The sequence below is a fragment of the Salminus brasiliensis genome, chromosome 25, assembly GCF_030463535.1.
Source record: "Salminus brasiliensis chromosome 25, fSalBra1.hap2, whole genome shotgun sequence".
Taxonomy (NCBI): Eukaryota; Metazoa; Chordata; class Actinopteri; order Characiformes; family Bryconidae; genus Salminus; species Salminus brasiliensis.
Genome location: NC_132902.1, coordinates 2,506,844 through 2,534,315, shown reverse-complemented (window position 1 = coordinate 2,534,315; position 27,472 = coordinate 2,506,844). Strand labels below are relative to the sequence as shown.

Genomic DNA, 27,472 nt, shown 5'->3' with positions numbered 1-27,472 from the left:
TTCAGTTTCGTGAGGGAGATTTTCTGTTTTTATGCTCAGAAACTGGATTAAAACCCGAGGAGCGGCTTTCATTTTTTATCCGGGCCCTTCTTCTCTTCGCAGAGGAGGAGGAGGGTGTCTGACCTAGCTACCTGTGCGGCGGGGCTTATCTCTGCAGAGCGCAAACATGTACATTAAACAGGTGAGTGAATGAGGGACTGTCTTGCGAAGGCTACGCTATGCTAAGCTACGCTATGCTAAGCTAAGCTAAGCTAATCTGAGGTAAACTGAACGCGGTTTATAGCGGCGCTGTAGCTAAACAGTTTAATAACAAACACCAGCTTCTAATTATAGCTTTATATTTCTATACCATGCATTTGTTTGCGTGTTTATGTTATTTATTTATTTTATTCCTATTAAAAAAGCAGGCTTATTGGCTAGCTGTATGCTACGCTAGCTAGCTACTGACCCAAACATACCGAGAGCTGAGGTAGCTAGTAGTGCTAGCCTGTGCTAACGGACTGACCTTAGCTACCTCTTATTCTAACGGCTGAAATAATTAAAACATAATAACCTAAATTAAGGTCTTATATGATTATAGATTTATATATATGTATATGTGTATATGTTTTATATAGGGTTAGCTAAGTTTGGCTAGTGCTCGCTGGCTGGCTGGCTGGCAAACTTGTGTTGCAGTAAAGTTTTCAGTGAGGAGACGCAGCCTCTGCAGGGAGCTGATTTAGTCTTAATTCTGTGGTGAAATTAATGTATAAACTGTATAAAATTGATGAAATGAATCATATACTTTGCGGGACACGTCAAAATACCCTGACATCCAGACTGGGCTTTAGGAAAGTGGGGCGGCTTTGCTGGGAGGCAGAGGCTGCAGGCGCCTGTGCTGCTTCTGCTTCTGCTTGGGCTTTAACTGGGTTTAACATAATAATAATAATAATAATAATAACAGAGCGTGCTTTATTAATAAAGAAATGGCTGGGCGATATGGTAAAATACTATATCACTAGATCAACAGATTCTGCAGTTTCTCAGTCTTTATTAAGCACTAACAGTGTCCTCCAACAGCATGTGGTTCATCACCATACGATCACATCTCATCATTGCCCAGCTCTATATAGCTATATTAGGGATGCAATAAAAACATATATATTAATAATATTACAGTAGATATAGGGATTAGGGATGCAATAAAAACATATATATTAATAATATTACAGTAGATATAGGGATTAGGGATGCAATAAAAACATATATATTAATAATATTACTGTAGATATAGGGATTAGGGATGCAATTGAAAATATCATTAACAATAATATTAAATATTAATAATATTATTATTAATAATACTGCAGTAGATATAGGGCTGGACGATATGGTAAAATACTACATCACAATGTTTGCGATGTTAGGGATGCAATTGAAAAAATATATTAATATTAAATATTAATTATATTACTGTAGATATAGGGATTAGGGCTGCAATTGAAAAAAATATATTAATAATAATATTACTGTAGATATAGGGATTAGGGATGCAATTGAAAAAATATATTAATATTATTATTACTGTAGGTATAGGGATTAGGAATGCAATTGTAAAAAATATATTAATAATATTACTGTAGATATAGGGATTAGGGCTGCAATTGAAAAAAATATAATAATAATATTAAATATTATTATTACTGTAGGTATAGGGATTAGGAATGCAATTGAAAAAAATATATTAATAATAATATTACTGTAGATATAGGGATTAGGGCTGCAATTGAAAAAATATATATTAATAATAATATTAAATATTAATAATATTACTGTAGATATAGGGATTAGGGATGTAATTGAAAAATATATTAATATTACTGTAGATATAGGGATTAGGGATGCAATTGAAAAAAATATATTAATATTAAATATTCATAATAATATTGCTGTAGATATAGGGATTAGGGATGCAATTGAAAACAATATATTAATAACATTAAATATTAATAATAATATTACTGTAGATATAGGGATTAGGAATGCAATTGAAAATATCATTAACAATAATATTAAATATTAATAATATTATTAATAATAATACTGCAGTAGATATAGGGCTGGACGATATGGTAAAATACTACATCACAATGTTTGCGATATTAATCACAGACTGAATACATTAGTATCAACAGACTGTTGAACAATGACTATTCTGTTACTCTCTGGTACTGAATACAGCTATTTGTTATTATTATTATTATTATTATTATTCACCATCTGCTGCTCTTCGTCTGATTAAACCACTATTTGTAATTATACTTGCAGCAGATATCCTCCGTATGCTTAGAAAAGCATATTGTCAATCACAATAACAAAATTCTATCATGATACAATTAAATATTCTGTAGCCCTGCTTTATTATATATTAGGGATGCACAATATTGGGAAATATGTTAAGATATTAAAAAATAAAAACAGATAATTTTGCCATGAATAATGCACTTTGTGTATCGAAGATTGCTGTGAAATGTATGGAGATGTATGGTCAGATATCATCAACCTCTGGTAGATACAGCGGATGAAAACAAAGTTTCCTTTTGCATTGAGCAGGAAAACATAAATAAATAGTATTTAAAATAGTAAATTAGTCTCACACGGCATTGCTACTGCGGACTACTGCGCCTGCCCACATTTATTGTGCAACCATTTATATTTATATATAATCGTTTAATTGTTTATATAAACCAACTAATAAAGATAAATGAATAAATAAGTTAATGACCATGAGCTTGACATCCAGCTGTGTTGAACCACTGGCGTATGAAGTGGTGTAATGTCCCAACGGTAGTGCACATATATAAATTACATATATATGGAGGAACCTGACATTGCAGTATTTGCAATGTTGTGAGATATATGTAAACAATCAATAATAATTGTAATAATTACTCATTGATTTGCATTATATGAGCAATCAGCACTCAGTGTATTCAAGACTGGGGTAAGATTAATGATATTGGGCAGATATAATCTACCTCTGGTAGTAACTAGAGGTGAGTGATATGGGGAAAAATCACAGTATCTTTTTACAATATTTGTTTTGAGAATGACAAAAAAAGTCACAATGCACCAGTAGCAGCATATTTTAAAAAGTGCTATCCAAAATACCATCCCGTACTTAGTACAGTGATTTTTCTTAAAATTAGCTGCACTCCATCCAATTAAACAGGACTAATTCTGCCCAGTGTGATAGAGGGTCCAGTGGATCACCGTTTATTTAGCGCTGACCGTATCCACCAGTGTCCTCATGAAACCTTATAGTGTATCACCTCCAATACAGAAGTCATCATAATACATTACAGTATTGCTGTATTTGTAGGGCCATTTGTAGGATGGTATTTTATCGTATTGCGTTATTTTTTATTATTAATTTATTTATTAATTATTATTTGCGTTATTATTTATTGTTATTATGTTATCGAGATACACAATATATGCTTTTCTAAGAGGAAAACCATGAACACTGGTAGTGGAATTAACTAACATTTTGTCTGCGATGGCATGTAGCACAATAAATGTTGTGTATCATGTTAATGTCTTTAAATATCTATTTAATTTTTTACTGTATCGCCCAGCGTATTGGCCGCCTCTAGGTCTAACGAAGCACTCAGCCCACAGTTTTTTTTTTATTTGATTCACAATACCTGGCTCTTTGAATGGTGGGATATTTTTAACATATATATATATATATATATATATATATATATATATATATATATATATATATAAATACTGTATCCAGTTGTTGCAGAATCTAGACCCGAAACGGGAGGAGTGTGGTGCGTGATGAGTGTTGGGAGTGGGTTATTTGTTGGTGCTGGTTGTTTGCAAACTTTAGTGTTCGATCAGAGCTGCTGCATTAATAATATCTTAATAACATAATTACATTTTACACAGACAAAACCATATTTGGCTGCAGGACGGGTACATTGTGGATTAGCGATACGGCAAAAACATGACCTGATAGATTTCTACTGTCCACAATTTTTAGGGATGTAGTGAACCAACAAAAAATATTAATAAATAAAGAAAACTAAAGCCTGACTACATGGGTTTTTGAGAACATGCAGAAATGAACAATCTAGTAAGGGATACAAAAGTTGAAAACCAACAATTCAGCTGTTGATTAACTTTACAGAAGTAAACTCTTGTAATCCGTGTCCGCAGGTCATCATCCAGGGCTTCCGCAGTTACAGAGACCAGACTGTGGTGGACCCCTTCAGCTCCAAACACAATGTTATCGGTGAGTTTGCCTCTTTGTGGTTGGCCACATTTCTCCATGGGGATGTAGACGGCGCTGTCGGGCATGTTTAAAATTTCTTCAGTTTTGATTTACTCCGTTGTCTTGAGTCTTTAAGGCTTTGCGGTCACCTGCGGTGGAGGGAGGTGATTGGCTTGGATGTGTTGACACTATTGCTTGTTCGTTTATTAATTTATTTCGTTTATAATCTTCCTTTACCTCCTTAATATAATTTTGACGATTAGAAAACAGTGATCACAGCTTCTCTTGCTCTTGTTATTTTCTGCAGTTGGTCGAAATGGGTCTGGAAAGAGTAACTTCTTTTACGGTATGTACTTGATGCCGTTGCTGGAACAGTTGCAAGTGATTGGAACATGTAATGTAGACTCTCTCAGCATAAATCAATAAGGATCTCTTATACAAAGAGGCAGCGTAGTTGATTAATTTATGCCCAATTGTACCTTTACTTATTAAATGAATGTTTTTAACAATCTGGAAACAGTTCAGTTGCAGGTAGCTTAGCTGTAATATGCTCTATGCCGATTCAGACATTTGCAAAAATAAAATATAGAAATACAGGAATAATATCTGTATGTCTGTAGATAATTCTTAAATGACTAAAAATGCAGATATAATAAAAGTAATATTTAGAATGTTCTAAAAGTTAATATCACATTAATATTAATTTTAGTAATTTAATGAATCTATAGTAATTAAAATGTAATAATTAAAAAATCTTTGTGTTTAGTTCATGTTAATTAAATGTCTAATTTATTGCAGTAGCTGCTTTTTGTAAGTTATTGAGTTGTTTATTTAATATAAACACGGTCACTCTTATGCATTCTTATTTTTTCATGACCGCAGCAATGATTTCTTGCCTGGGTCAGAAAGTAAATAAATGAGTTGCTATATTAAGCTTTGAGGTGTCGAGGCCCTTTCGTGACTCTCATGGTTGATGTATTTTGTCTCTTTGCAGCCATTCAGTTTGTGCTCAGTGATGAGTTCAGCCACTTGCGCCCGGAGCAGCGCCTGGCCCTGCTGCATGTAAGTACAACTAGGTGGTGGTTAATCGACACTCTAAGAAATAACTGTAGCATTAAAGTTCACAACTTCATGATTTAATGGACAGCTGCTGCTATTGTACCCTTGAAGAGGGGACTCGGGCTTTGGTGTGTCCAGTTTAGGCGATGGTTAGTGTGCGATGGGACACGAACCACGATAGCAGCACCTCAGTACAGTCGCTCTCTTATTCAGCTCTCTTACTAACGATCAGATAGATCACTTTCTGCCTACTGTGTTTGTTTTGCTGTAGTCTGTAGTGTGATTTGATGAGCGTAGTTTGACGTAATGGGTTTCTTTTGCATCTACAGGAAGGCACAGGCCCTCGAGTCATTTCTGCTTTTGTGGAAATCATATTCGACAACTCTGACAACAGGCTGCCGGTAAAACCCCTAAACAGTAAAACAGTAATGATGGTTGTATAATGTGTAGAGGATTGTGATGTATTTTGAGCATCGTCATAAATCTAGCATATTTGAAAACTGAACTTGAGAATAAATTAAAGAATAAAAAGATAAACTATTACTGATGACTGAATGAATCTACAAAAAAAGGAACGGTATCTTTAAAAGCACATCATTTGTAAACATCGTTGTGCAGAGCTGTTGTCCTGCATTGATAACGTACCACGATCTCCTCTGATCAGATTGACAAAGAGGAGGTGTCACTGCGGCGTGTGATCGGAGCGAAAAAGGATCAGTACTTCCTTGACAAGAAAATGGTGACGTAAGTAATTTTATGATATTTATTTGTAAAATTACTAGGTAATGGAAAATGGAAGAGATTAAACTGTAGTACGTGTGTGTTTCAGTAAGAACGATGTGATGAACTTGCTGGAGAGCGCGGGTTTCTCCCGCAGTAACCCGTACTACATTGTAAAGCAGGGAAAGGTGAGAGATTTTGTTCTTCATTTTATTTATTTATTTATTTGGGGAACAAATCACGCTGCAGTCGACTAGCCTTTTCCTTATCATCATCTTCATTTTCGCTTTCTTGCGCTGACAGTGCAGTGCAGTGTTTACTATGAGAAAGACTTGCTAGTAATCTTAGTAGTCTTACTTGTTTTGGCTTAGATGTGTTTGTGTGTTTCTCTGTGTGCAGATCAACCAGATGGCCACGGCTCCTGACTCGCAGCGTCTGAAGCTCCTGAGGGAGGTGGCAGGCACCAGAGTGTACGATGAGCGCAAGGAGGAGAGTATCTCCCTGATGAAGGAGACAGGTCATAACTCCACTCAATACACAGACAAAAAAAAAAACTCTCTTTATATAATTCATGACAAATCTTAAATATTTACCAGTGGTGGTGATACTACTACTACTACTGCTGCCCTTCCTACTGCATCCTTCTCTGATTTCAGTTCCAGGATTAGAAACTTTAAATATTGTCAGTTATCAGTATTTTCAGAATAATTTGGTATTAAAGGATTCTAAGCTTTAAAATGAGATATTGTAAGCAAAGCACTTCATTTGAAGCTTACTCATAGATGCTCATATAACACGGTCAAACTGCTCAACCACTCTGCTGCCCCACAGGAAGAAATACAAGCAAATAAGTGATAGACAATATATGTGATATGATGGAAAACCATTAAAGCATAATGTTAAAATATTAGTTGTGTATTTAAATAGTAAACTTCTAACAGTCTATCTAAACAATATATATATATATATATACATTTTAAATATGTAATAAACAGTTAACGACTCAGCAAACTGTGCTGGATTATGCTGTTTGAGAGGTTGAAATAAAGTCGTTAGGCTGCTCTTTTAATTGCAGTGTTTAAACAGTTCAGTCTCGTTCCTCTAGAAGCAAAACCATGGACAAAAACATGGAGAGGTTTTGAATATCTAGATATTTACGATATGTTGCCCTATGTCGCCCCTACTTGAGTGTTACTTTAGGCTAGATTTCTTAGTCTGATGTAATTCTGGTCTTTATATTCCACTGTTCACTGTCCACTGTTGGACTCTGACGTCCGTCAAATTAACCACAGCACTTCTTTTGTGATGTTTGCTACAGATAAAGCCTGATTTTAAGGTGTTTTTAAGGAAATACAGTTCTGTATGGAGGTGTTTAGTGTAGCTGGATGTATTAAGAAGTGCTCAGTTAAGTAAGTGTTTGCGTATATATTTGCAGAGGGGAAGCGAGAGAAGATTAATGAACTGCTGAAGTACATAGAAGAGCGTCTGCACACGCTGGAAGACGAGAAGGAGGAGCTGGCACAGTATCAGAAGTGGGACAAGATGAGGAGAGCCCTGGAGTACACCATCTACAATCAGGAGCTCAACGAGACGCGCGCCAAACTCGATGAGGTAAACAACAACACAACAGCAGCTCCTGTCATTAATTGCCTTACCTATAGATACAGTCTTTAATTTCTATTGGTCGATGTGACTGTAATGAAAGATGGCGTGTAATGAAAGCCACGTTTCATCAGCATTAAAGTCAGTTTCGTTTTCTCACATTCAGATTTCTCTCGTCAGTTGAGTGTTTTAGATGAAAAGGCTCGTTTGTGTCTCATTTCAGCTGATGTTTAGGTGTTGTCTGAAATCGACGTAGAAAGCTGAATTCTATGAACTGTCGTAACCATTATGAGAGCTGATCGTCAGTATTCAGATTATATCTTTGTTGGTAATCAGCGGGGACCAAGCACTATGTGAAATTTAGGGCTGCAAGAGTATGAGATTTTCAGGGTTATGATGACAGTCCCAGAAAATTTAATATAGCATCATGATGTACTTTAGGTATTTCACTTTATTTTTTATGTACTTTATATTTCACATTTTATTAATATTATAAAGGAATGAAAGTAGGGCCCTTTTTTGGTTGAACAAAAGCTTTACTAGAGCTGAAACTATTTATCAATGGAAGTTTGTGTAAAATGTTAAAAAAAAATAATAAATCTGCACAGAAAGCTCTTTTGAACTGTTTTATTTACAGTAAATGATTTTTAAATCATTTTAATTATGGCTTTATTTGCTGATTTTCTCCATTAATCAATGGATTGTTTGGTTTTTAAAATAGTAACTAATTGGTGAGATTCTCTTGTTGCATTTCCTATCCCCAAAATACCTGTATTACACGAATGTATATGGTATAATAACCATCAGTTCTCATACCGCAGCATATCCAGCGGGAGACCGTTTCTACCATAGTGCCATTTTGGTGCCAATAGGAACAAAAGGGATGAACAGGGTTGAACCTGATGGTAAACTTCATAATTCCATAGCTATGACCCCTAAATGACCCCTAAATTTCAGTCTCAGATGTTTTCTCTTAGGAACGATGATGCTGGACCGCCGCTGCACATACATTTACCTGTCTGCACACTATGTGGACAGCGCTGACCTCATAAGCCATGCACACCAATGTATTAAACTGCTAAATTCTGTCCTCTAGCTGTCCAGTAAGAGAGAGACGTGTGGAGACAAATCCAGGCAGCTGCGGGACGCTCAGCAAGATGCCAGGGACAAAGTGGAGGTACTGCTAATATGGATTTTCGAGGCATCAGTATGTAAAAGTTCACATACGAGTATGAGGGAGTGTTATGTAACCTCTCCATCATTTTCTCCCTCTCTCTGTAGGAGACCGAGCGTGTCGTGCGGGAGCTGAAGGCTCGTATCTCGGCGATGAAGGAGGAGAAGGAGCAGCTGAGTGCTGAGCGGCAGGAGCAGATCAAACAGAGAACTAAACTGGAGCTCAAAGCCAAAGACCTGCAGGACGAGCTGGCAGGCAACAGCGAACAGAGGGTCAGCACACATGCGCTCACACACCACATATACTCACACAGCGTGCCTTCATATGTAAATCATCATCATCATCATAGCACACTTTTATTATAATAAAATGCCCCCAGAGATAGTTGGTGGCGAAGGCCTCTGATGATCTGATTGGTTAATATATCAGATTCAGATTTCAGTTTCTGATCTAAGCACATCTTTTAAAACCATTTATCACATTAAAACACATTAAAGCTCCAGATCTCTTTAGAACAGATGCAGGTGAACGTAAATAAATCCAGTAAAAAGGAGAAACAAGAGCTTCTCATTCTGAAGAAAGAAAGTAGTGAGATCTTGTCGGTGAGCTAGTCTGAAGAACAGAGCTCGGTTCCTCCAGGGTTCTCCTGGACGCCCCCCAGTCCAGCCAGCACAGCGTGGAGGATGTTCAACTCCATCAGCAGCAGCAGCAGCAGCTCACCTGATTTACCATCATTAAGCCCTGATTTGATTTGTTGATCTGAGGAGAACTCTAAATAATACTAGACTTCATGAAACAGAAGAACTTTGGAGATGTTCTAATGATGCACACAGTGATGGAGAACCACCACCTCCACTTTCTGTAGGAGTGATATTATTAGTGTTTATTCTAATATCAGAGTTTTACTGAGCTAATAAACACTTACCGCCCGGATAAGCAGCTTCTCCTGTACACTGATGTAGATACTGCCTTGCATATTAACTAAGCAGGTAGCCAGGTGGTACCACACGTACGACCTGTGGTTTTATGTTTGAAGGGCCTCCAGAGCGGTGTTGCTCAGATTCAGTTTGGTGGCACTGTTCGACAAGGCAGCTTTAGCTACTGATTGGAAAATTGGAAATGACTAAAATTGGTTTTAAAGACTAAAATCCTGCTGTGAGTCAGCGTACAGTCATGGTCACCCGTCCACGCTGGGAGCGATTTACTGTTCGACAGCCAGCAGTGCTGGAGTGCTCAAATGTTTGTTTTTGTATGTAGGTCATATATTTTGTATGTGTGTATGTTCTAATATCAGTGTTTTACTGTAGAGATAAACACTCACTGTCCAGATAAGCAGCTTTTCATTGTTATTGGCACAGATTCCTAAAACTTGTGTGAAAATGTCTTGATGAGACATAGTAAAAATCTTCCAGAATGACTTACAGCCCAGATAAGCAGCTTCTTGTGTCAATACACCAGCCAGTATAACTTGGCATGTATTTTTAAGTTTAGAGAATTGCTCTAAAATAAAAATAAAAAATCAATAGTGAGTCATAAACAGCGTCAGACAAACAACACAGCAAAATAGCAGCAAATAACAGCTCACTGCTTTAAGACGCTTGTAGAAAAGCACAGTCTATTTATACACACATTGTATGTTTGCATATTTGAAAGAAAAAAAAAAAATATATATATATATAAATACACATTGCAGTCATAAGTATACAAGTTCTATAAAGTTCTAGCGTATGATATAGTTATTGTATAGTATGTGTGTTTGATGCCCATTTGCCTGGATGAAGCCGTCGCATAAAGCCCTGTCTCTGTGGGGTTTGTTGGCAGAAAGGAGTGAACAGAGGGTCCGCAGTGTCCCCGCCTGCGTCACAGACTACAAACACTGCACTGGGCTGCGGTCCAGAAATATACACTCACAAAAACGCAGCTTGCCTGTATGTGTGAAATATACACGCACACACACACCGGTCAGACCTTCTTTATTCCATCCTGGCTCAGTGCAGGGATTAGCCCCACCTGTGTGTGGGGAGGGGAAGTTGTGGGGGCTGAAGCTGAAGTGCGTCATTTGCTCTTTTTTCTGCTGAACGTGATTCCAGCTTGGCTCAGTGAGAATTCCTCCCTCGGCTTGTGGCACTAAATCCACAGAGATTTCCTCCACGTGCACATGCCTGTGTCTGATGATGATAATTTCGTTGCTCTTCAAAAGGTATCGCTGTGACTCAGTTTGACAGAGTGAATAGAAGCACAGCCGTCATTGAATTTCTCCCTCTTTCCCCCTTTCTCTCGTCCCTGCTCTCAGAAACGGCTGCTGAAGGAGCGGCAGAAGCTGTTGGAGAAGATAGAGGAGAAGCAGAAAGAGCTGCAGGAGACTGAACCCAAATTCAACACTGTGAAGGAGAAGGAGGAACGAGGCATTGCCAGGTGAAGCAGAGTTTCGCTTAAGTTAGATGATGTAATTCGACCAAAAAAACAAACAAAAAAAATATCTGATTAAGGCCTAATAAATATTACAACTTGCCCTGCCTTGGTTTTTTTTATTATTTTGCAGGATACAAGTTTATTTTTTTTTTATCTTTAAAATGAACATACAAATCTTGTGTAACTTGTCAAGTAGAATCCCTCTAAAACTAGTGTCTCACATTTTACCTCCATTTGTAGGATTGGAGTGTAGCTCCCACACATTTTATATACAATTATTTTAGGTTGTTTGTAATAATAATAATAATAATAATAATAATAGTTTAGTAGCAATAATAAAATATTACATTTTACAACCCAATTGTGTAAAGAAGAAGGTCTTCAGGTGAAAGTTTATGGAAGAGCTCGGTAGTACAGTCCCGGGGATATTAGGGTAGGGAATTCCAGAGTTTTTGGTGCCTCAGCACTGAAGGATCTGCTGTCGATAATGGCGACTGTAGTGTGGAGTGTAGGGGACAGTGAGTAAGCTGCTGCCTGAGGACCTGAGGGTCCGAGGAGGATGGTAAGGATGTAGGAGCTTGCTCACATACACAGGGGCCAGACCATGAAGGGCTTTGAAGGTAGGGAGCAGGATTGTATACCTAATGTGGGATGTTCCTGGTAGTCCGTGCAGCTCCCTGAGAATGGGAGTGATGTGTGCTAGGGTTGTAAGCGAGACCTCCGTTTCCTGGACCACATCAGATCATCCTGTATTGCAGCTTATTGATCATTCAGAATATGAAGGGCATTGTTTTCTGTTTTTTTTTTTTTTTTTTTTTTTTGGGACAGTAAATGTTTGCCAAATCTCAGAATGGGCAAAAGAAAGTGCTGCACAAATCAGTGAGATCTCGTTTATGCTGTAAAAAAGCCAGCGTCTACACAGAAAGCAGGAAGCAGTGCAGCGTCCAAAGCACTGAGTGGGATGAATTTAATGAAATTAACATAGTAGGACCATTTAGAATGATGCAACAAAGGTATGCTAACAGCGCCTCATCGTTCTTTTATCTTTATGCTCTCTGATCTGTCTGCCTTTGTCTTCTACTCACCCCCAGACTGGCACAGGCCACTCAGGAGCGCACAGACCTGTACGCCAAGCAGGGCCGTGGCAGCCAATTCACCTCCAAAGAGGAGAGGGACAAGTGGATCAAGAAGGAGCTGAAGTCTCTCGACCAGGCCATCAACGACAAAAAACGGCAGATTGCCGCCATCCACAAAGACCTGGAGGACACCGAGGCCAACAAGGAGAGGAACCTGGAGCAGTATAATGTAGGAATCAGAAGCCAGCTGTATTCCTTTTTTTCCTCTCTCTCTATTTTTAAAGAGCTCACATCACTCTGCTTAGCCTGAACTGGCCAGAGAACTTGGCTCTCCTAGAACTCCAGTCTCCTAAATGGCATTATAGCTCACTGACTGACGGGTAGTGGTGTTCTACGTTGCGCCACACCAACCGCTCTGTTAGTGTCGTTCGTTAGAGTAAGTTTGAACGCTACCCTGCCCGCTTGCTCAACCCTCCGTCACGCCAAACCACACACTTCCACGCTACTACACAGTGTTTCAGGACTAGCCTCCATTAGAACTGCACTCATGCGTGTAGATGCCTCAGTAAAGTGACGACATCTGAGTCATGTTAACCACATCACCTACATCTTCATCGCTGAGCAAATCAGGACTAAAACGCATCAGTGGATCATTTTTTGTTTTTCTTGCGTGGTCCCGACCAAGTCAACAGCTCGCCATCTGGATCCCACCGCTGATGCTGATGATGCTTTTATGCCCATCTGTCCTATAAAGTTACCTAGTGCAGTTGATCAGAACATCGCTGATATGGAGAGGAAGCCTTGGTAGAGCTCTGAGCTATTCATGACCTAAATGTGGGTATGATACCCCAGGGCCTGTGTAGGGCTCTTGAGCAATGCCCTTCACCCTCTCTGCCCTCCTGGGCGCCACAGCAAAGCCAGATTCCACAGACCTAATTTTACACGTTTTTGGTTTAGGCACATTAGACTTGCTAAACATTGCACCTAGGAGGCTGGCGTTCTACGTTCTGAGCGAAAAAACTACAAAGCGTTTTCTCAGGCAGTGGTTTTAGTCAGTGATGTTTTCATGAATCTTGTTTGTTTGATTTATTTCGCCTGGCTGTAGAAACTGGACCAAGACCTGAACGAGGTAAAAACCCGTGTGGAGGAGTTGGATAAGAAATACTATGAGGTGAAGAACAGGAAGGATGAGCTGCAAAGTGAGAGAAAGTAAGTGCAACAGCCTCCTCCCCTCCTTTTTTTCTCTTCCCAAACATCATGACTAACACGGCCAGAGGCTGCCAACGCTGTGTGACTAAAACGCCCAGTGGCAACCGACACCAGGGCCGGCTACATATCGATCTGCTTTCCATGAGCTTCAGTCCGTCTATGACTCACCCAAACAGAAACACTGTGTAGGAGAATTCACTTATTTCTGTTTCCAGTATCATCTCACTCTCTCTTTCCCTGTTTTTCTCTCTTATACACACACACACACACACACTCTCTCTCTCTCTCAATCTTCCTCGCTGTTGCTCACTCGTTCACATATGCCTTACATCCCTAGGCTATGCTCTCCCCTGTTGATAGCTATTTATAAGTCTCGAGTCATGGGCTCCCTCCATATGCTGAGGCTTTACTGTGCGCTATAGCATGGAGCCCTGTGCGAAGTCCTGCTTGAATTAAGCTGGGCTGATGGGTGTGTCTCTGCCTCTTCCCTCGCAGCTACCTGTGGAGAGAGGAGAACGCAGAGCAGCAGGCCCTGGCAGCCAAGAGAGAGGACCTGGAGAAGAAGCAGCAGCTACTGCGTGCAGCTACTGGAAAGGTCGGACGCACATGCATAGATGCTCTTACACTTGCACAGTGCTTGGCACATAAGCTTGTTATTTTTGCCTGGCCGGCCCCAGCCAGCATGGAGGCTGTGTTCAACTCCCATCATCATCAGCAGCAGCAGCAGCAGCAGCTCACCTGATTTACCATCATTAAGCCCTGATTTACCACCAAACCAGGTGTTGATCTGAGGAGAACTCTAAATAACACTAGACTCCATGAGAGAGGATGAACACAGTGATGGAGAACCACCACCGCTTTCTGTAGGAGTGTTATTATTCGTGTTTATTCTAATATTATTAAGAGTTTTACTGAGCTAATAAACTCTTACTGCCCAGATAAGCAGCTTCTCATTCTAATTAAGACTAAATAAGGACTGTTGGACACTGCTGTACATACCTGCTTGCATATTAACTAAGCAGGTAGCCAGGTGGTACCACACGTACGACCTGTGGTTTTATGTTCAAAGGGCCTCCAGAGCGGTGTTGCTCAGGTTCAGTATGGTGGCACTGTTCGATAAGGCAGCTCTAGCTACTGACTGGGAAATTGGAATTACTCAAAATTGGGTTTAAAGGAAAAATGAAATTCTGCTATGAGTCAGCGTACAGTCATGGTCACCCGTCCACGCTGGGCACTGCAAGAGAAAGTACTCCATAAATAGAAGTGATTTCCTGTTTGTACTGTTTGTACCGAGTGCTGAAATATTTGTTTTTGTATGTAGGCCATTCTGAACGGCATCGACAGCATTAACAAGGTTTTGGAGCACTTCCGCCGGAAAGGCATCAATCAGCACGTCATCAATGGTTACCATGGCATCGTCATGAACAACTTCGAGTGCGAGCCCGCCTTCTACACCTGCGTGGAGGTGACTGCTGGAACCAGGTGAGATGCACACTGCTGGTACTTCGGGCTGTGTCTTGGCAAAAGGCTGGGTCACGATACAGGGGTTACAATTCGATATATATTGCGATACTGTTTTTTATTTATTTATTCATTTTATTTTTTAGATTAGGAAATTTTCTAAAAGGAATATCAGGAATAGTGTCAGTAAACACAAATCCCATCATCTGCATAAAATTTGAGTAAAAGAAAGGACTTTTTATCCAGTCAGAAAAGTGAAACCTTAAGACATCTGAAGTACAACACCGCTATCTTGAGCTCTGGGTTTAATTACAACACAAAATGAACCACCTGTGGCCAGTTTTCACATATAAACTATAAAATTAACAATACACCTCATACCGGAGTCGAAGAAATTGTCTTAGGAGTGGTTTCAGCTGTTTTCAGGCGCCTCTAATATCCAGGTTTGCTCGATTCTCACTTTTAAACAAACTCAGCGTGTCGTTAATTTACAACTACGATGGGTGGGCTTTTTTCCCCCACCTGTTTTCAGAGCGTTATTTGGCTGTGAGACACAGAACAGAGATCTGACACATCAGACATGTTGTAATTTTGAAATATTGTAAATACGGTACTAGCGATATACCGCCCGACCCAACCCCAAGCTTGGACCCAGTCCAAGGAAAAACCTTCACAATGAAGAATCTCCCAGTGGTGGCTTGGTTATTTTTTTTCTTGACTGGGCTGAGTGAGTGTGGGCAGTTACCTCTCTTACCTCTGCTAGCTTCTGTCCAGATCTGCGCTTCTGTTTTATGTTAATTATGTGAGCGCTTTTCCACCAGATCAGAACTTGCTCACTGTCCTGTGTGTGTGTGTGTGTGTGTTTGTGGCAGGTTGTTTTATCACATCGTGGAGACCGATGAGGTGAGCACCAAGATTCTGATGGAGTTCAATAAGATGAACCTGCCTGGAGAAGTCACCTTCCTGCCTCTCAGCAAACTGGACGTCAGGGACACGGCATACCCCGAGACCAACGTAAGCAATGTGGTGTGAGCTTTACAGGATAGCTGCCTTGCTCAATTGTTTTTTGTTTTTTTTTGGGCGGGGGGCTTCTAATACAATTTGAGTGAAGATGATGATGATGGTGGTGAGAGTGTGTTTCCTCATTTGATTTAGACGACGTGGGCCAAACATCAGACAACAGAACAAACGTGACTCAGTCAAACACAGTCAAAGCTCTAGAACCACAGATATTACGATACGATGCGCTTACTTCTGCAGGCTGTGGATAATGTCCCTTTAGTGGGCCTTTGAGAACACTAGAGGGCGCTCTGCTAGAAGCTGTACAGTGAGAAGAAAGATTCAGAACTGGGCTGGGCTTAAAATAGTCAGTACGCAACCCAGTAAAATGTGCCTGAATCTGCCCTGATTCTGATCTACTGCATCGTATTGGGATGTCTACAATGAAGACACTGTAGGAATGCAGTATTCACACCTACTTTGGTTGAGCCATGGTTAGACTCTATTTAGGAACCATTACTGATATCTTCTGTATTTGAAGTTGAGGCCTGTAGTTTTGATTGCATCATTAATCATAATCTTAAAACAGTGTTTACCAATACTGAGTTTACCTGTGTATCTGGGCCTCTTTATAATGTTCTGCACTTTTATTTACTTTACTAGTTGTGTGTGAGTGTAAGTGGAGGGTTAGCAAAGTAAGAATTTCATTTATTTATTATATATTATATATCTAATTGTTTTTCTCTTAATCCCCCTTTCTCAGGATGCCATACCAATGATCAGCAAACTGAGATACAGTCCAAACTTCGATAAGGCTTTCAAGCACGTGTTTGGGAAAACCCTCATCTGCCGCAGTATGGAGGTCTCCACCCAGCTGGCCCGAGCTTTCACCATGGACTGCATCACTCTAGAGGGTACGAGATTTACCCCGTAAATCGCTGACCTTTTAGGAGTTTGCTGCCAGCCCTTTTAAACTTTTTAATAAGATGTTTGCCCCCTCACTGTTTTTACCCATCTTTTTTGATGAGCTGGTGAATTATCTGTAATGCTGTTCTCAGAGTTCAAGTGTGTGTGTGTTTGTGCGTAGGTGACCAGGTGAGTCATCGTGGCGCTCTGACCGGTGGGTACTATGACACACGGAAATCTCGCCTGGAGCTTCAGAAGGACATGCGGAAAGCTGAGGAGGAGCTTTCAGAGCTGGAGGCCAAACTGAACGAGAACCTGCGCAGGAACATCGAACATATCCTTCCCGTTGCAAAATACAGCAGTGCTTCCCCTGAGCTTGAGATGAATACAGTGCACAAATTTTAAACTGGGGGGGGGGGAACTAGCTGTGCAGTTTAATGGCAACCGTAAAGAGACAAACTGCAGAAGAGAGTTTCAGGAGTTGCTGAATTTAGGAGTCGCTGATCACTGGCTGTTAAAGAGATGCAGTGCGGTTTGAGATGTTGACCAGCATGCTCTATTAGACCACATCTAGTCTCCAGTTGATACAATACAAATCACGTTTGTTGTGCTCTGAACTCTGGACTGTGACTAGTAGGAGTCGACCGCCAGCCTCACCTAGTATCACTACCATAATAATAACCTCGCTACCGTGCCCGCCGTCGGCCTCACCAGCATCCCTGACATGGTATTAGTCGCAAGCCATGTTTACGAGGTCCTGGGTCTAGATGGTGTTTTACATCTACGCACTAGTCAATATGAGATCTACATCTTAAGGCTCTTAGGACGAGGCTTGAGATCTTTACCCGGCAGGGTCACAGGAAATGCTACAGGGATCGAGGTCATTTTAAGCCGCAGAGATTTTGGGGCTCCATTGTTGAAATGCCACAGACCCTTCTATGCAGCCAACGGAGGTCTGGCAACACTAGCTTTACTAGACTTGCCTAGTTCTTCTTGTTAAGCGGCTCATTCACGTTAAGGGTCTCACAAACCGTGAGTTCTGTGGACCATCACAGCCCTAGTAACTAGATCAGGAGTGTGTGCCCTTCACCCGCTTCTTCACTCTCTGTGGCAGCTGTCCACGTTTCCCGAGTTAAATCTGGCCTGTCTTTCTCGTGAAAAGTTCTTGGCCACAGTTTTTGGCCTCAGTTTCTGTTCCTGATTTGTGTCTTTCAGGACGTGTGACCTGTAAGACTGTGAAAGTGTGTGTGTGAGTGTGTGTGTGTGTGTGTGTGTGGATCGAATTCTAAGAGGTTTTAGGATTATGAGGCAGGCGCTCGCTCGCTCACTCGCCCCATTCATCTGCGACTGTGCTAGTTTGTGTCAAGGTTAACGCAGGCTGGGGTAGGCGGAGGTGATGTAAGCTCTGCGTGTGTGTGAAATCTCAGCCCTGTGAGTGTGTCTGTGTGTTAGTTCTAATCTGTGAAGGCATGCATTCATATGTGTGTGTGTGTTGGTCCTGAACCCTCTCTGTGAGTGTGTGTCCTGTTCTGTGCTTAAGCAGAGTCTCTCGGGGCCCAAAGCTGATTAACACGACACAGGACCAGAGAGGGCAGCAGGAGCATGACTCACCCTGTCATTCTGGTATTAACGTGTGTGTGTGTGTGTGTGTGTGTGTGTGTGGAAGAACAGGAAGTTTGTGTGTATGTGTGTGTGTGTGATATCTGTGTATGGATGAGGATGATCTGATGGGGTTGCGATGGCGAGAGTTGTCAGTGTGACCCACTTCCAGTTTGTGTGTGTGTGTGAGTAGCTGAAACACATTGTGTCCTGTGTGTTGAAGTGCTCTGTGTGGGTACCCTGCTTCAAACAAAGGCGCTACAAATGGTTCTTTGAGCGATGTCGTCGAAGAACCATGTTTTTGTGAATTAGAAGAACCTTTGAATTGGAAACAGTAAAAAAGTGAAAGGTCTTTAGACTCTTGAAAGGCCATTTTAAGAACATTATTAGAAGATCTCCAGAGCAGCCAGAACTTTTACACCACCTATTTGTATCTACGCTCGCTGTCCGTTTTCTCAGCTTTCATGCACTTCCCGTATAGGAGCACTGTGTAAATCAACAATTCCAGACTGTAGTACATCTGTTCACCCCGTTCCTCACTGCTCAGGACCTTGTAGGACTGACCACCACAGAGCAGGCAGGTAGTAGTTGGGTGGCGGGTCAGTCATTCTCAGCACTGCAGTGACGCTGACTGACCTGGTGGTGGCGAGTGTGTTAGTAGTGTGTGTGTGTGTGTGTGAGTAATGTGAGCACTGATGAAGGACTACTTGAGGATGCTTCTGTCTCTGACTTTACCTTCATCTACCAGCTAAGGACCAGCTAGTGGACAGACAGACACAGTGTTTAAACACACCAGCAGCACAAGCGCAACGCACACTACTGCAGTGCTGAGAATGACTGACCCACCACCCAGAAAATACTACAGTCTGCTCTGTGGTGGTCAGTCCTGTGGGGTCCTGAGCAGTGAAGAACAAACAGGGTGAGAGGAGGCTGATAATGGAGTCTGTAGAGAAACAGATGGACACAGTCTGGACTTATAGATCTACACAGTGCTCCTATATGGGATGTGGGGCATGTAGACTTTTCAGCCAATAGATTTGGGGGCATGTTTGCCCCAGTATGTGACCTTTTTGAACACTGGGACCTTTTTGCCCTGGTTATGTCGGACCCTGCTGTCAGCGTGATTCAGTGACGCATGGTGGGGGTGACGGGTGAAAACCTTGGGCAGTGTTTTTATGTAAGTGTAAGTGCAAATGTGCTGTAAGATGTAGGCTGAGAGAGTGAGAGTGGGAGGAACAGCTGATGACATGGTGGCACTCCTAGGCTGAAGCAGTGAGTCAGACACAGGGGTGTGGGGTTTATTATTATTATTATTATTAGTAGTATTTTTTTTTTCCTCTCTCTCATTCTCTTCAGATCCTGTTTTTATTCTCCAGCCTTCGCTGTCGGTTGCACTCCCCCCTCCAGGGGCTGTCTGCACTATTCTTAGGTCCCCATTCAGAATGTCCACACAATGACATAACCCTGCCGTCTGCTCTTACACTCCCAGCAGAAGAATGAAGCAAAGTTGTGTGGCTAAATGTGGAGCGGAGTCACGGAAGTTCTACCAAGTCCTGAGAAGAAACCTCGACAGTTTTGCAGTTAATGGTGCTTAATACGGCTGTATTTATAGACTCAGGAGCTGATCTGGCGTGTTGGAGGGCTGAGTGGAGACGGTGGTCTGGAGGTGTGTTTGTGAGTGCCTGAGTGATCTGAACATAGGGATGTATTATGCAGCTCTGTTTACGGGGATCTTCCTAGGTTTTGATATGTTTGTTTATTATAAAAGATCTTGCAATATACGGACAAAAGTATTGGGACACCTGCTCGTTCAATGTTTCTTCCTTTCCCGAAATCAAGGGTATTAAAGAGAGTTTCTCCTGCTTCTGTTGTTCGAGTAACTGTCTCTACTGTCCAGGGAAGAAAAACGAGGCTTTCTACTAGTTTTTGGAAGAGCATTGCTGCGAGAATTTGATTGCATTGCATTTGATTGCACCACTGATTCTTCCACTGCTCCACATCTCAATGCTGAGGGTGGCTTTGCGCCCCTCTAGCCCACGCCTGGCATTATAAGGCATTATGAGTTCTGTTCTATTGGCTGCACTTCTCTGCAGGGACTAGACAAGTGGTGTAAGTGCAATTACACAGAAAAAGGTGCAGGTTATTAGGAGGGGTGTCCGCAAACATTTGGACGTGTAGTGTTCATTGTTGGCGTTTTTGTGTGTGTATGTGTCTGAATGTACGTGGTGGTGTAATTGGGTGGGAGGTTTACTGGCTTTAGGGGTTTATTGGTTTTATTAAAAATATTCTATTGTCATGTTGGTTGCCGAAATTTCTCGGAGGTCTTCTTTAACCTCTCTGCACGTATCAATAACGAGATCGATCAACTAATGAACCAAATGCAGCAGATTGAGACGCAGCAAAGGAAGTTTAAGGCCTCCAGAGACAGCATCCTGTCCGAAATGAAGATGCTCAAGGAGAAGAGGCAGCAGTCCGAGAAAACCTTCATGCCAAAGGTACAGCAGTCAGTACAGTAGTGAAAATGAGTAGGGTTGTTTATATACACACGTTACCATCAGCTCACATCTCATACCCTCCGTCCCTCTCTTTTGCAGCAACGCAGTCTGCAGAGTCTGGAGGCCAGTCTTCATGCGATGGAGAGCACGCGGGAGTCTCTGAAGGCTGAGCTCGGGACTGACCTGCTTTCACAGCTCAGCCTGGAGGACCAGCGTCGTGTTGACGATCTCAATGACGAGATCAGACAGCTGCAGCAGGTGCATGTTTAACCAGTTCCCGAACACTAGTTACCAGAGGTACCATCACCCTGACTCAGAGTCAGCTCTTACTGTGCCATGCCGCATCGCCCAGTGGAAACGCTCTGGTTACACACGCCCACAGCACAACCTGAGCCTTACGGAATTACGTCATCAAATCTTAGAGTCTCTGAGTAGGTGGGAGAGAAACCAGCTCATTTTGCCTAATCCCAGAACCTGAGCCTGAACCTCAATCTTGCAAATTACCAGTAAGCCAGCAAGAGATGCTGAGCTGTAAATGAAACCACTGCTGACGCCCACTCTACATCCAGCCCCGCAGAGATGATCTTGTAAAGCCATGTAATTATTAAGACTGATATGATTGTATGAGAGCGCAGGCCGGTACAGACGATACCGGATCACGTCTTTGCTTAGCCTGTGGAATGACGTCCCTCTATAAACTTTTCATTTACCCTCACACATCAGCACATAGTAAATTCCACAAGCAGCAGGCTCACAACTGAGAGAAACTGAGATTTACTGCCTTTATTAGCAACATATCCATTTTTCTGACCTTCATGTCAGGTGTGTTATGACCGTTCTTTCCGTTTATGGTTCATGGATTTTTGGGCCTGTATTAAGGTCTAAATCTCGCTATGTAATAATTTTGAAGAGGGTCCATATGAATCCGTAGGTGAAGCTGATGTTGCCCAGGTTTACTGGTCTGCCCTGGTCTTGCCCTTGACCCCCCCCACCACAGGCCCCTCTTCGGAGGACTGCGTAGACATCTTATTTATTTTTTCACAGAAATAAGTGAAATTATGTCCATATACAAAGGAGAAACATGTACATAAGTATAAGTAGTGTCCGTCTAGTGTTTGAGTGAGGAACTGCAGGGTCCTGTGGCCAAGGGGACCTCATACAGAGCTGCAGCAACTCTGATCGGCTCTTCGGATCGGCTAGATCATCGGCTGATCGCACAGTTGGCTTGAAAATCGCCCGATACTGACACATAGCCGATTGACCACCATGGGATTTGTTTTTTCTGTTGTAGGACAACAGGCAGCTGCTGAATGAGAGAATTAAACTGGAGGGCATTATGACCAGAGTGGAAACCTATCTCAACGAGAACCTGCGCAAACGTCTCGATCAGGTGGAACAGGTGGGTAACACTAACTCTGGTTCGCCAGCTACTTATTAACCGCTCAGTTAGAAATCAGTTAAAGCCCTACGCTGAGAAGTCTTGTGGTCTTCCAGGACTTCCAGAACCAGAGAACACAGCGGCAGGGACTGATGTGTGTCGGTTTGTGGTTTTTAGGAGCTGAATGAACTGAGGGAGACGGAAGGCGGGACGGTCCTCACGGCCACTACGTCAGAGTTGGACGGCATCAACAAACGCATAAAAGACACCATGGCTCGCTCGGAAGGTGAGTAGATAGACAATTAACCAATCAACAGTGAGTTTAAGCAAACATAAAGCTGGAACTGATGCAGCGCTGAAGACATGAGGTCCATTTTTATAGAGGAGTGTGGATACACAGTGTCAGAAAACACACAAACAAGTCTGCCCGAGGTTACTTAACACCTTGAGGGAAGTGTGGGAGGGTTTGGAGGCTGTAAACTTGTGAGCTCCAGTGTGAAGAACAAACTTCTGAAGAAGCAAACCTCAGACGCCAAGAGTGTCCTAACACATTGATCATAACTGGGGTAGGAAGTTGTGTCTGGCCGAACCAGAACCATCAGTGTTTGGACTGATTATTGGAAGCCAATCTGCATCTTTTAGCACGACTGATTTCTAGCTTTAATAGCTGTCCATTAAACATCTTGATGTTCTGTCCCCTCAGACCTGGATTCCCTCATCGATAAGACCGAGATCGAGATAAAGGACCACATTAAGAGCATGGAGCGCTGGAAGAACATTGAGAAGGAGCAGAACGATGCCATCAACCACGACACCAAGGAGCTGGAGAAGATGACCAACCGGCAGGGAATGCTGCTGAAGAAGAAAGAGGAGTGCATGAAGAAGATCCGTGAGCTCGGCTCGCTGCCTCAGGAGGCTTTCGAGAAGTATCAGACGCTCACGCTCAAGCAGGTACGGCTTAAAACGTCTCTGCTGATTTGCTGACTCTTCTCTTCGGGTTTGTCTTCACCTTCGTTTTTCCTTTTTTTTTTCCCCATCCATTTCGTCTTTGCATCTTGTCTCGACTCTTTCACCTGGTGGCTCTGTTGCCTCGTTTTTTGCCCTTTTGCTTTTTCCATCCTTTGCACCTTCCTGCATCCCTCAGTTGCACTGCTGTCATAGGGCTCCCACTGTGTCGCAGCCCTCCTACACAGAGGTGACTCACACCTTCATTATCCCCCCTCTCCATCTCTATTACATTAATTTCTCTGTGCACTCGCGAGAACGATGAGGGGGACGTTGAGAATCGTGTCATTTTAATCTGTGCAGTTTTAAATATCTTTGGGGAGTTTTCACCATACGCTTCTGATTACGATAAATTACCACAGTACCACACTAAATGGAGCCTGATGGAGCCGTTACTACGCTATAGGCTCACAGCTTATTGTCTGGTTCTCTTTGCAGCTCTTCCGCAAGCTGGAGCAGTGTAACACCGAACTGAAGAAGTACAGCCATGTAAACAAGAAGGCTCTGGACCAGTTCGTGAACTTCTCCGAGCAGAAGGAGAAGCTGATTAAGAGACAGGACGAGCTGGACAGGGGCTACAAATCCATCATGGAACTCATGAATGTTCTGGAGCTGCGCAAATATGAGGCCATCCAGCTCACTTTCAAGCAGGTACGCTTTGTCTCTGTAGGGGATCTCTCCGTGTCTGATGTTGGTCATGATCTGTTTGGATGATGTATTTAACCTCTTAACCCATAAGAGCCCACGTTGAGTCATAGACTCTCTTTAAAAGACAAGAAAGCACTTTGTCCTTCACTTTAACTCATGAAGAACCTACAGGACATACCTACAGGACTCAACATCCTGGATGCATCACAGGTGCTTCTCAGTTCATTTCACTGATTTCATTTATTTTGAATCTTCAATATTCAGAACTGGGGGCTCTTATGGGTCAAACTTCTTGGACCCACCAGTGGTTTCCTGTGTAGTAATAATAAGAGTCCTAGAGCATATGGGGTTAATAGGGCTGTTGGATCTCCTTGGTGCAGGTGTCCAAGAACTTCAGTGAGGTCTTCCAGAAGCTGGTTCCAGGAGGCAAAGCCACTCTGGTCATGAAGAAGGGAGACGCTGAGGGAGGACAATCTCAGGATGAGGGCGAGGGCGGAACTGACAGCGAGAGAGGCTCCGCCTCTCAGAGCAGTGTGCCAAGCGTTGACCAGTTCACTGGCGTTGGCATCCGGGTAAGGCTTAGTGTGTGTTTGTCTACGTGTTTGAGCCAATACGAAAAAGAAGTGGACTACAAAGCTTGGTTTACTTGCTAACCAGCCTCATCCGTACTTGATGGCGATGGTCAAAAGCTGATCTGCACCAAGAGCCCTTCCAGCTTCAGGTACAGCTCTGCTCAACCCGCCATCCTTTAAGATCTACGGAAGACGAGCGTCCAGACTTTTCTTTTCTTTATCTGTACTATCAGATGATTAAAGGACGTGAATATTTCTGCAGCTACTTCGCTCACGACCTCGCTCTCTCTCTCTCCGCTGTCTCAGGTGTCATTCACAGGTAAGCAGGGAGAGATGAGGGAGATGCAGCAGCTGTCTGGAGGTCAGAAGTCTCTGGTGGCGCTCGCCCTCATCTTTGCCATCCAGAAGTGCGACCCAGCTCCTTTCTACCTGTTTGACGAGATCGACCAGGCCCTAGACGCCCAGCACAGGAAAGCTGTGTCAGGTGAGACCCTCCGTGGACGAGAAGAGCGTTAGGAAATGTGAACGTTAAGAAAGGTTTCTAAAAGTTACTAGGAGTGCATCGATCCTACTTTTTTCTGTTCCGATATCAATACCGATACATAACCGTTGCGTATCAGCCGATACCGTGCAAACCACCTTGCCATGAGGCAGCAGGATAAATCCTTCTCCTTAGTTCTCCTTATATGAAAGACCAGCTGTGGCCATAACATCATTACCCCCTCTCCCAGACTCTCGGTTGTCCTCCATTGCAGGCACATGTCTGTAGGATACTCTAATCCTGAGTTCTGAAGCCTAGATACCCAATACCCGATCGGATCGGTGCATCCCTACCAAAGAAGCAAACTATCGAAAGTATGGATCACTTGGCATGAAACAAATAGATGGGTTTGTACACGTACCACAGCAGCACTCGTGCAACGCACAAGCATCTGAAGAGAAAACACACAGGCCTTATTCTAGACGATCGACCACCAGAAGAGACAACACCATATATATAACTTCAGATTTGTGTTTAAGGCCGGATACGTTGACGCCGTTTAGTTCGCAATTACGTCAGTTTGGCCTCGCGTTCGCAGTAGGTATGAAGTCAGTAAGCATTGTTAGGGAAGCTTTGTAAAGCCACTGGATACTCTCGTTTTTAAAGCCATATAACCGTCTGCCTGCTGCCTTGGAGTTTCCAGTAAATCCGTGACTACGAGAAATGATTAAGGCTAGAATCTGCGCTTTTACATTGAACGACGGTGCCAGTGTGTTCATGAGCTTTGGGCTTGACCGCATATGAACCAATGCAATACAGTAGATCTCCCACAGCCTTATTTGCAGTTTTGTCAAATAAAAATATTATTTTTGGCAAAAAATAATCCTTATTATATAATAATCCTTGAAAAACAAGCAGTTGTTCAAATAAATTATATTAATCATCCACTTTGCTGTTCTTCAGCTATGATTATTTGTTTATTTATTAATTAATTTGTTTGTTTGTTTGTTTGTTTGTTTGTTGTAGACATGATTGTGGAGCTGGCAGGGCACGCCCAGTTCATCACTACCACTTTCAGACCGGAGCTGCTGGAGTCGGCCGACAAATTCTACGGAGTCAAGTTCAGAAACAAGGTAACTTGGGGCAGTAGTACGTGGTGAGGTCCTGAGCTGTGCTGTAATTTGGAGCTGAAGCTTGTAGAAAAGGCTTTCTTGCTCGCTCTCGCGCTCTCTCTCACACCCCCCCCCCCTCCCCCTTTCTCTCTCCGTCCGTGTGTCATAGGTGAGTCACATCGATGTGATCTCAGCAGAGCAGGCGAAGGACTTTGTGGAGGACGACACCACTCATGGCTAAATGATGAAGACTCCTCCTCCTCCTCCTCCTCGTCTCCTGATCTTCTCCTCTCCTCTGTTCTAGTTCCCACGTTTCGTTCTGCTCAGTTTGAATGAATGAAACCTGTATGTAACCGTTTTTTCTAATCTGATTACAAGCAGGTTCTGTTTTTTTGTACGCTGTCGTTGTGTTGGGGGGTGGGATCGGTCAGGTCGGGCCGGGTCTTTTTTTTGTTTGTTTGTTTGTTTGTTTGTTTTTTTTGGTTACATCCTGTATTTCACAAAGGAAAACACTGAAAAGGCATGTCTTTTTTATTATTCTGCTGAAATGTGTTGTGCTTTTCGATTTTCATTTATTTCATTTTGAAACCCACTGGGAGGGAGCGAACACGCTATTGTTTTCTAGAAGAAGGAAGTGTGAACAAGCCGAGTTTAGAATTTTAAACCTGTTTTAACAAGACAAGACCGGACAGCCGCGGTCACACAGGTTCAGTCTCCCCTCTTAACCTGCCCTGTGGGATGGTGTTGGCATGTTGTTTAAGTCGCACAAGAAAGCTGACAACTCCCTCCCTCAGTCAGGCCCGAATGAATTCAGGAAACAGCGTTCAACTTGAAATAACTGTATGTCCAATTTTTTTAAAAAGTCAGCTGTTAAATATTCCCCTCATTTTGTAGCTTCCCTGATGCATTTTGCATTTCCTAGACTATTTTAGATCATTGTAAAGTAGTCTATTTTACCTAATTACCCAATTTCATGTGTTTCTGTCCCACCCATTCGTCCAAAACGATAAAAATAAAGATACCCCGAACGTACGGGCTGGTATTCTTCCTTCCTTCCTCTCTCACCACTGGGTGTCACTGTTGTTAAATAGAGTTGGAACAGAATCACTACTCGGAACCACTATGATCCAGCTTAAGAACCGCTTGCTTTTCAGCCGAACCATAAAAATATGTTCTTTTAAAGGAAATAGATTTTGTAAAAATGCTGTAATCCTATTTGCTCCATAACATTAGCACCACCATTAGCATCACTGATGATCTTAATCTAAATCTAAAGCATAAGAACTTGAGCCGCTTTGGC

General features: G+C 42.2%; 1 protein-coding gene across 1 annotated transcript; it reads left to right on the top strand.

Moving 5' to 3' along the window:
• smc3 (structural maintenance of chromosomes 3) lies at window positions 1-27,204 on the top strand. The gene is made up of 29 exons (XM_072671321.1): window positions 1-181; window positions 4,210-4,285; window positions 4,572-4,610; window positions 5,259-5,326; window positions 5,653-5,724; window positions 5,988-6,067; window positions 6,153-6,231; window positions 6,443-6,560; window positions 7,479-7,654; window positions 8,742-8,822; window positions 8,927-9,091; window positions 11,113-11,234; window positions 12,323-12,536; window positions 13,413-13,516; window positions 14,012-14,111; window positions 14,838-14,998; window positions 15,850-15,991; window positions 16,740-16,890; window positions 17,064-17,216; window positions 20,825-20,976; window positions 21,076-21,234; window positions 22,268-22,375; window positions 22,532-22,640; window positions 23,058-23,305; window positions 23,798-24,010; window positions 24,388-24,579; window positions 24,886-25,063; window positions 26,087-26,193; window positions 26,342-27,204. Exons 1-29 carry the CDS (start codon window positions 167-169, stop codon window positions 26,411-26,413), a joined length of 3,654 nt encoding a protein of 1,217 aa, XP_072527422.1. The 5' UTR covers window positions 1-166; the 3' UTR covers window positions 26,414-27,204.
• The last annotated feature ends 268 nt before the right edge of the window (window positions 27,205-27,472 follow it).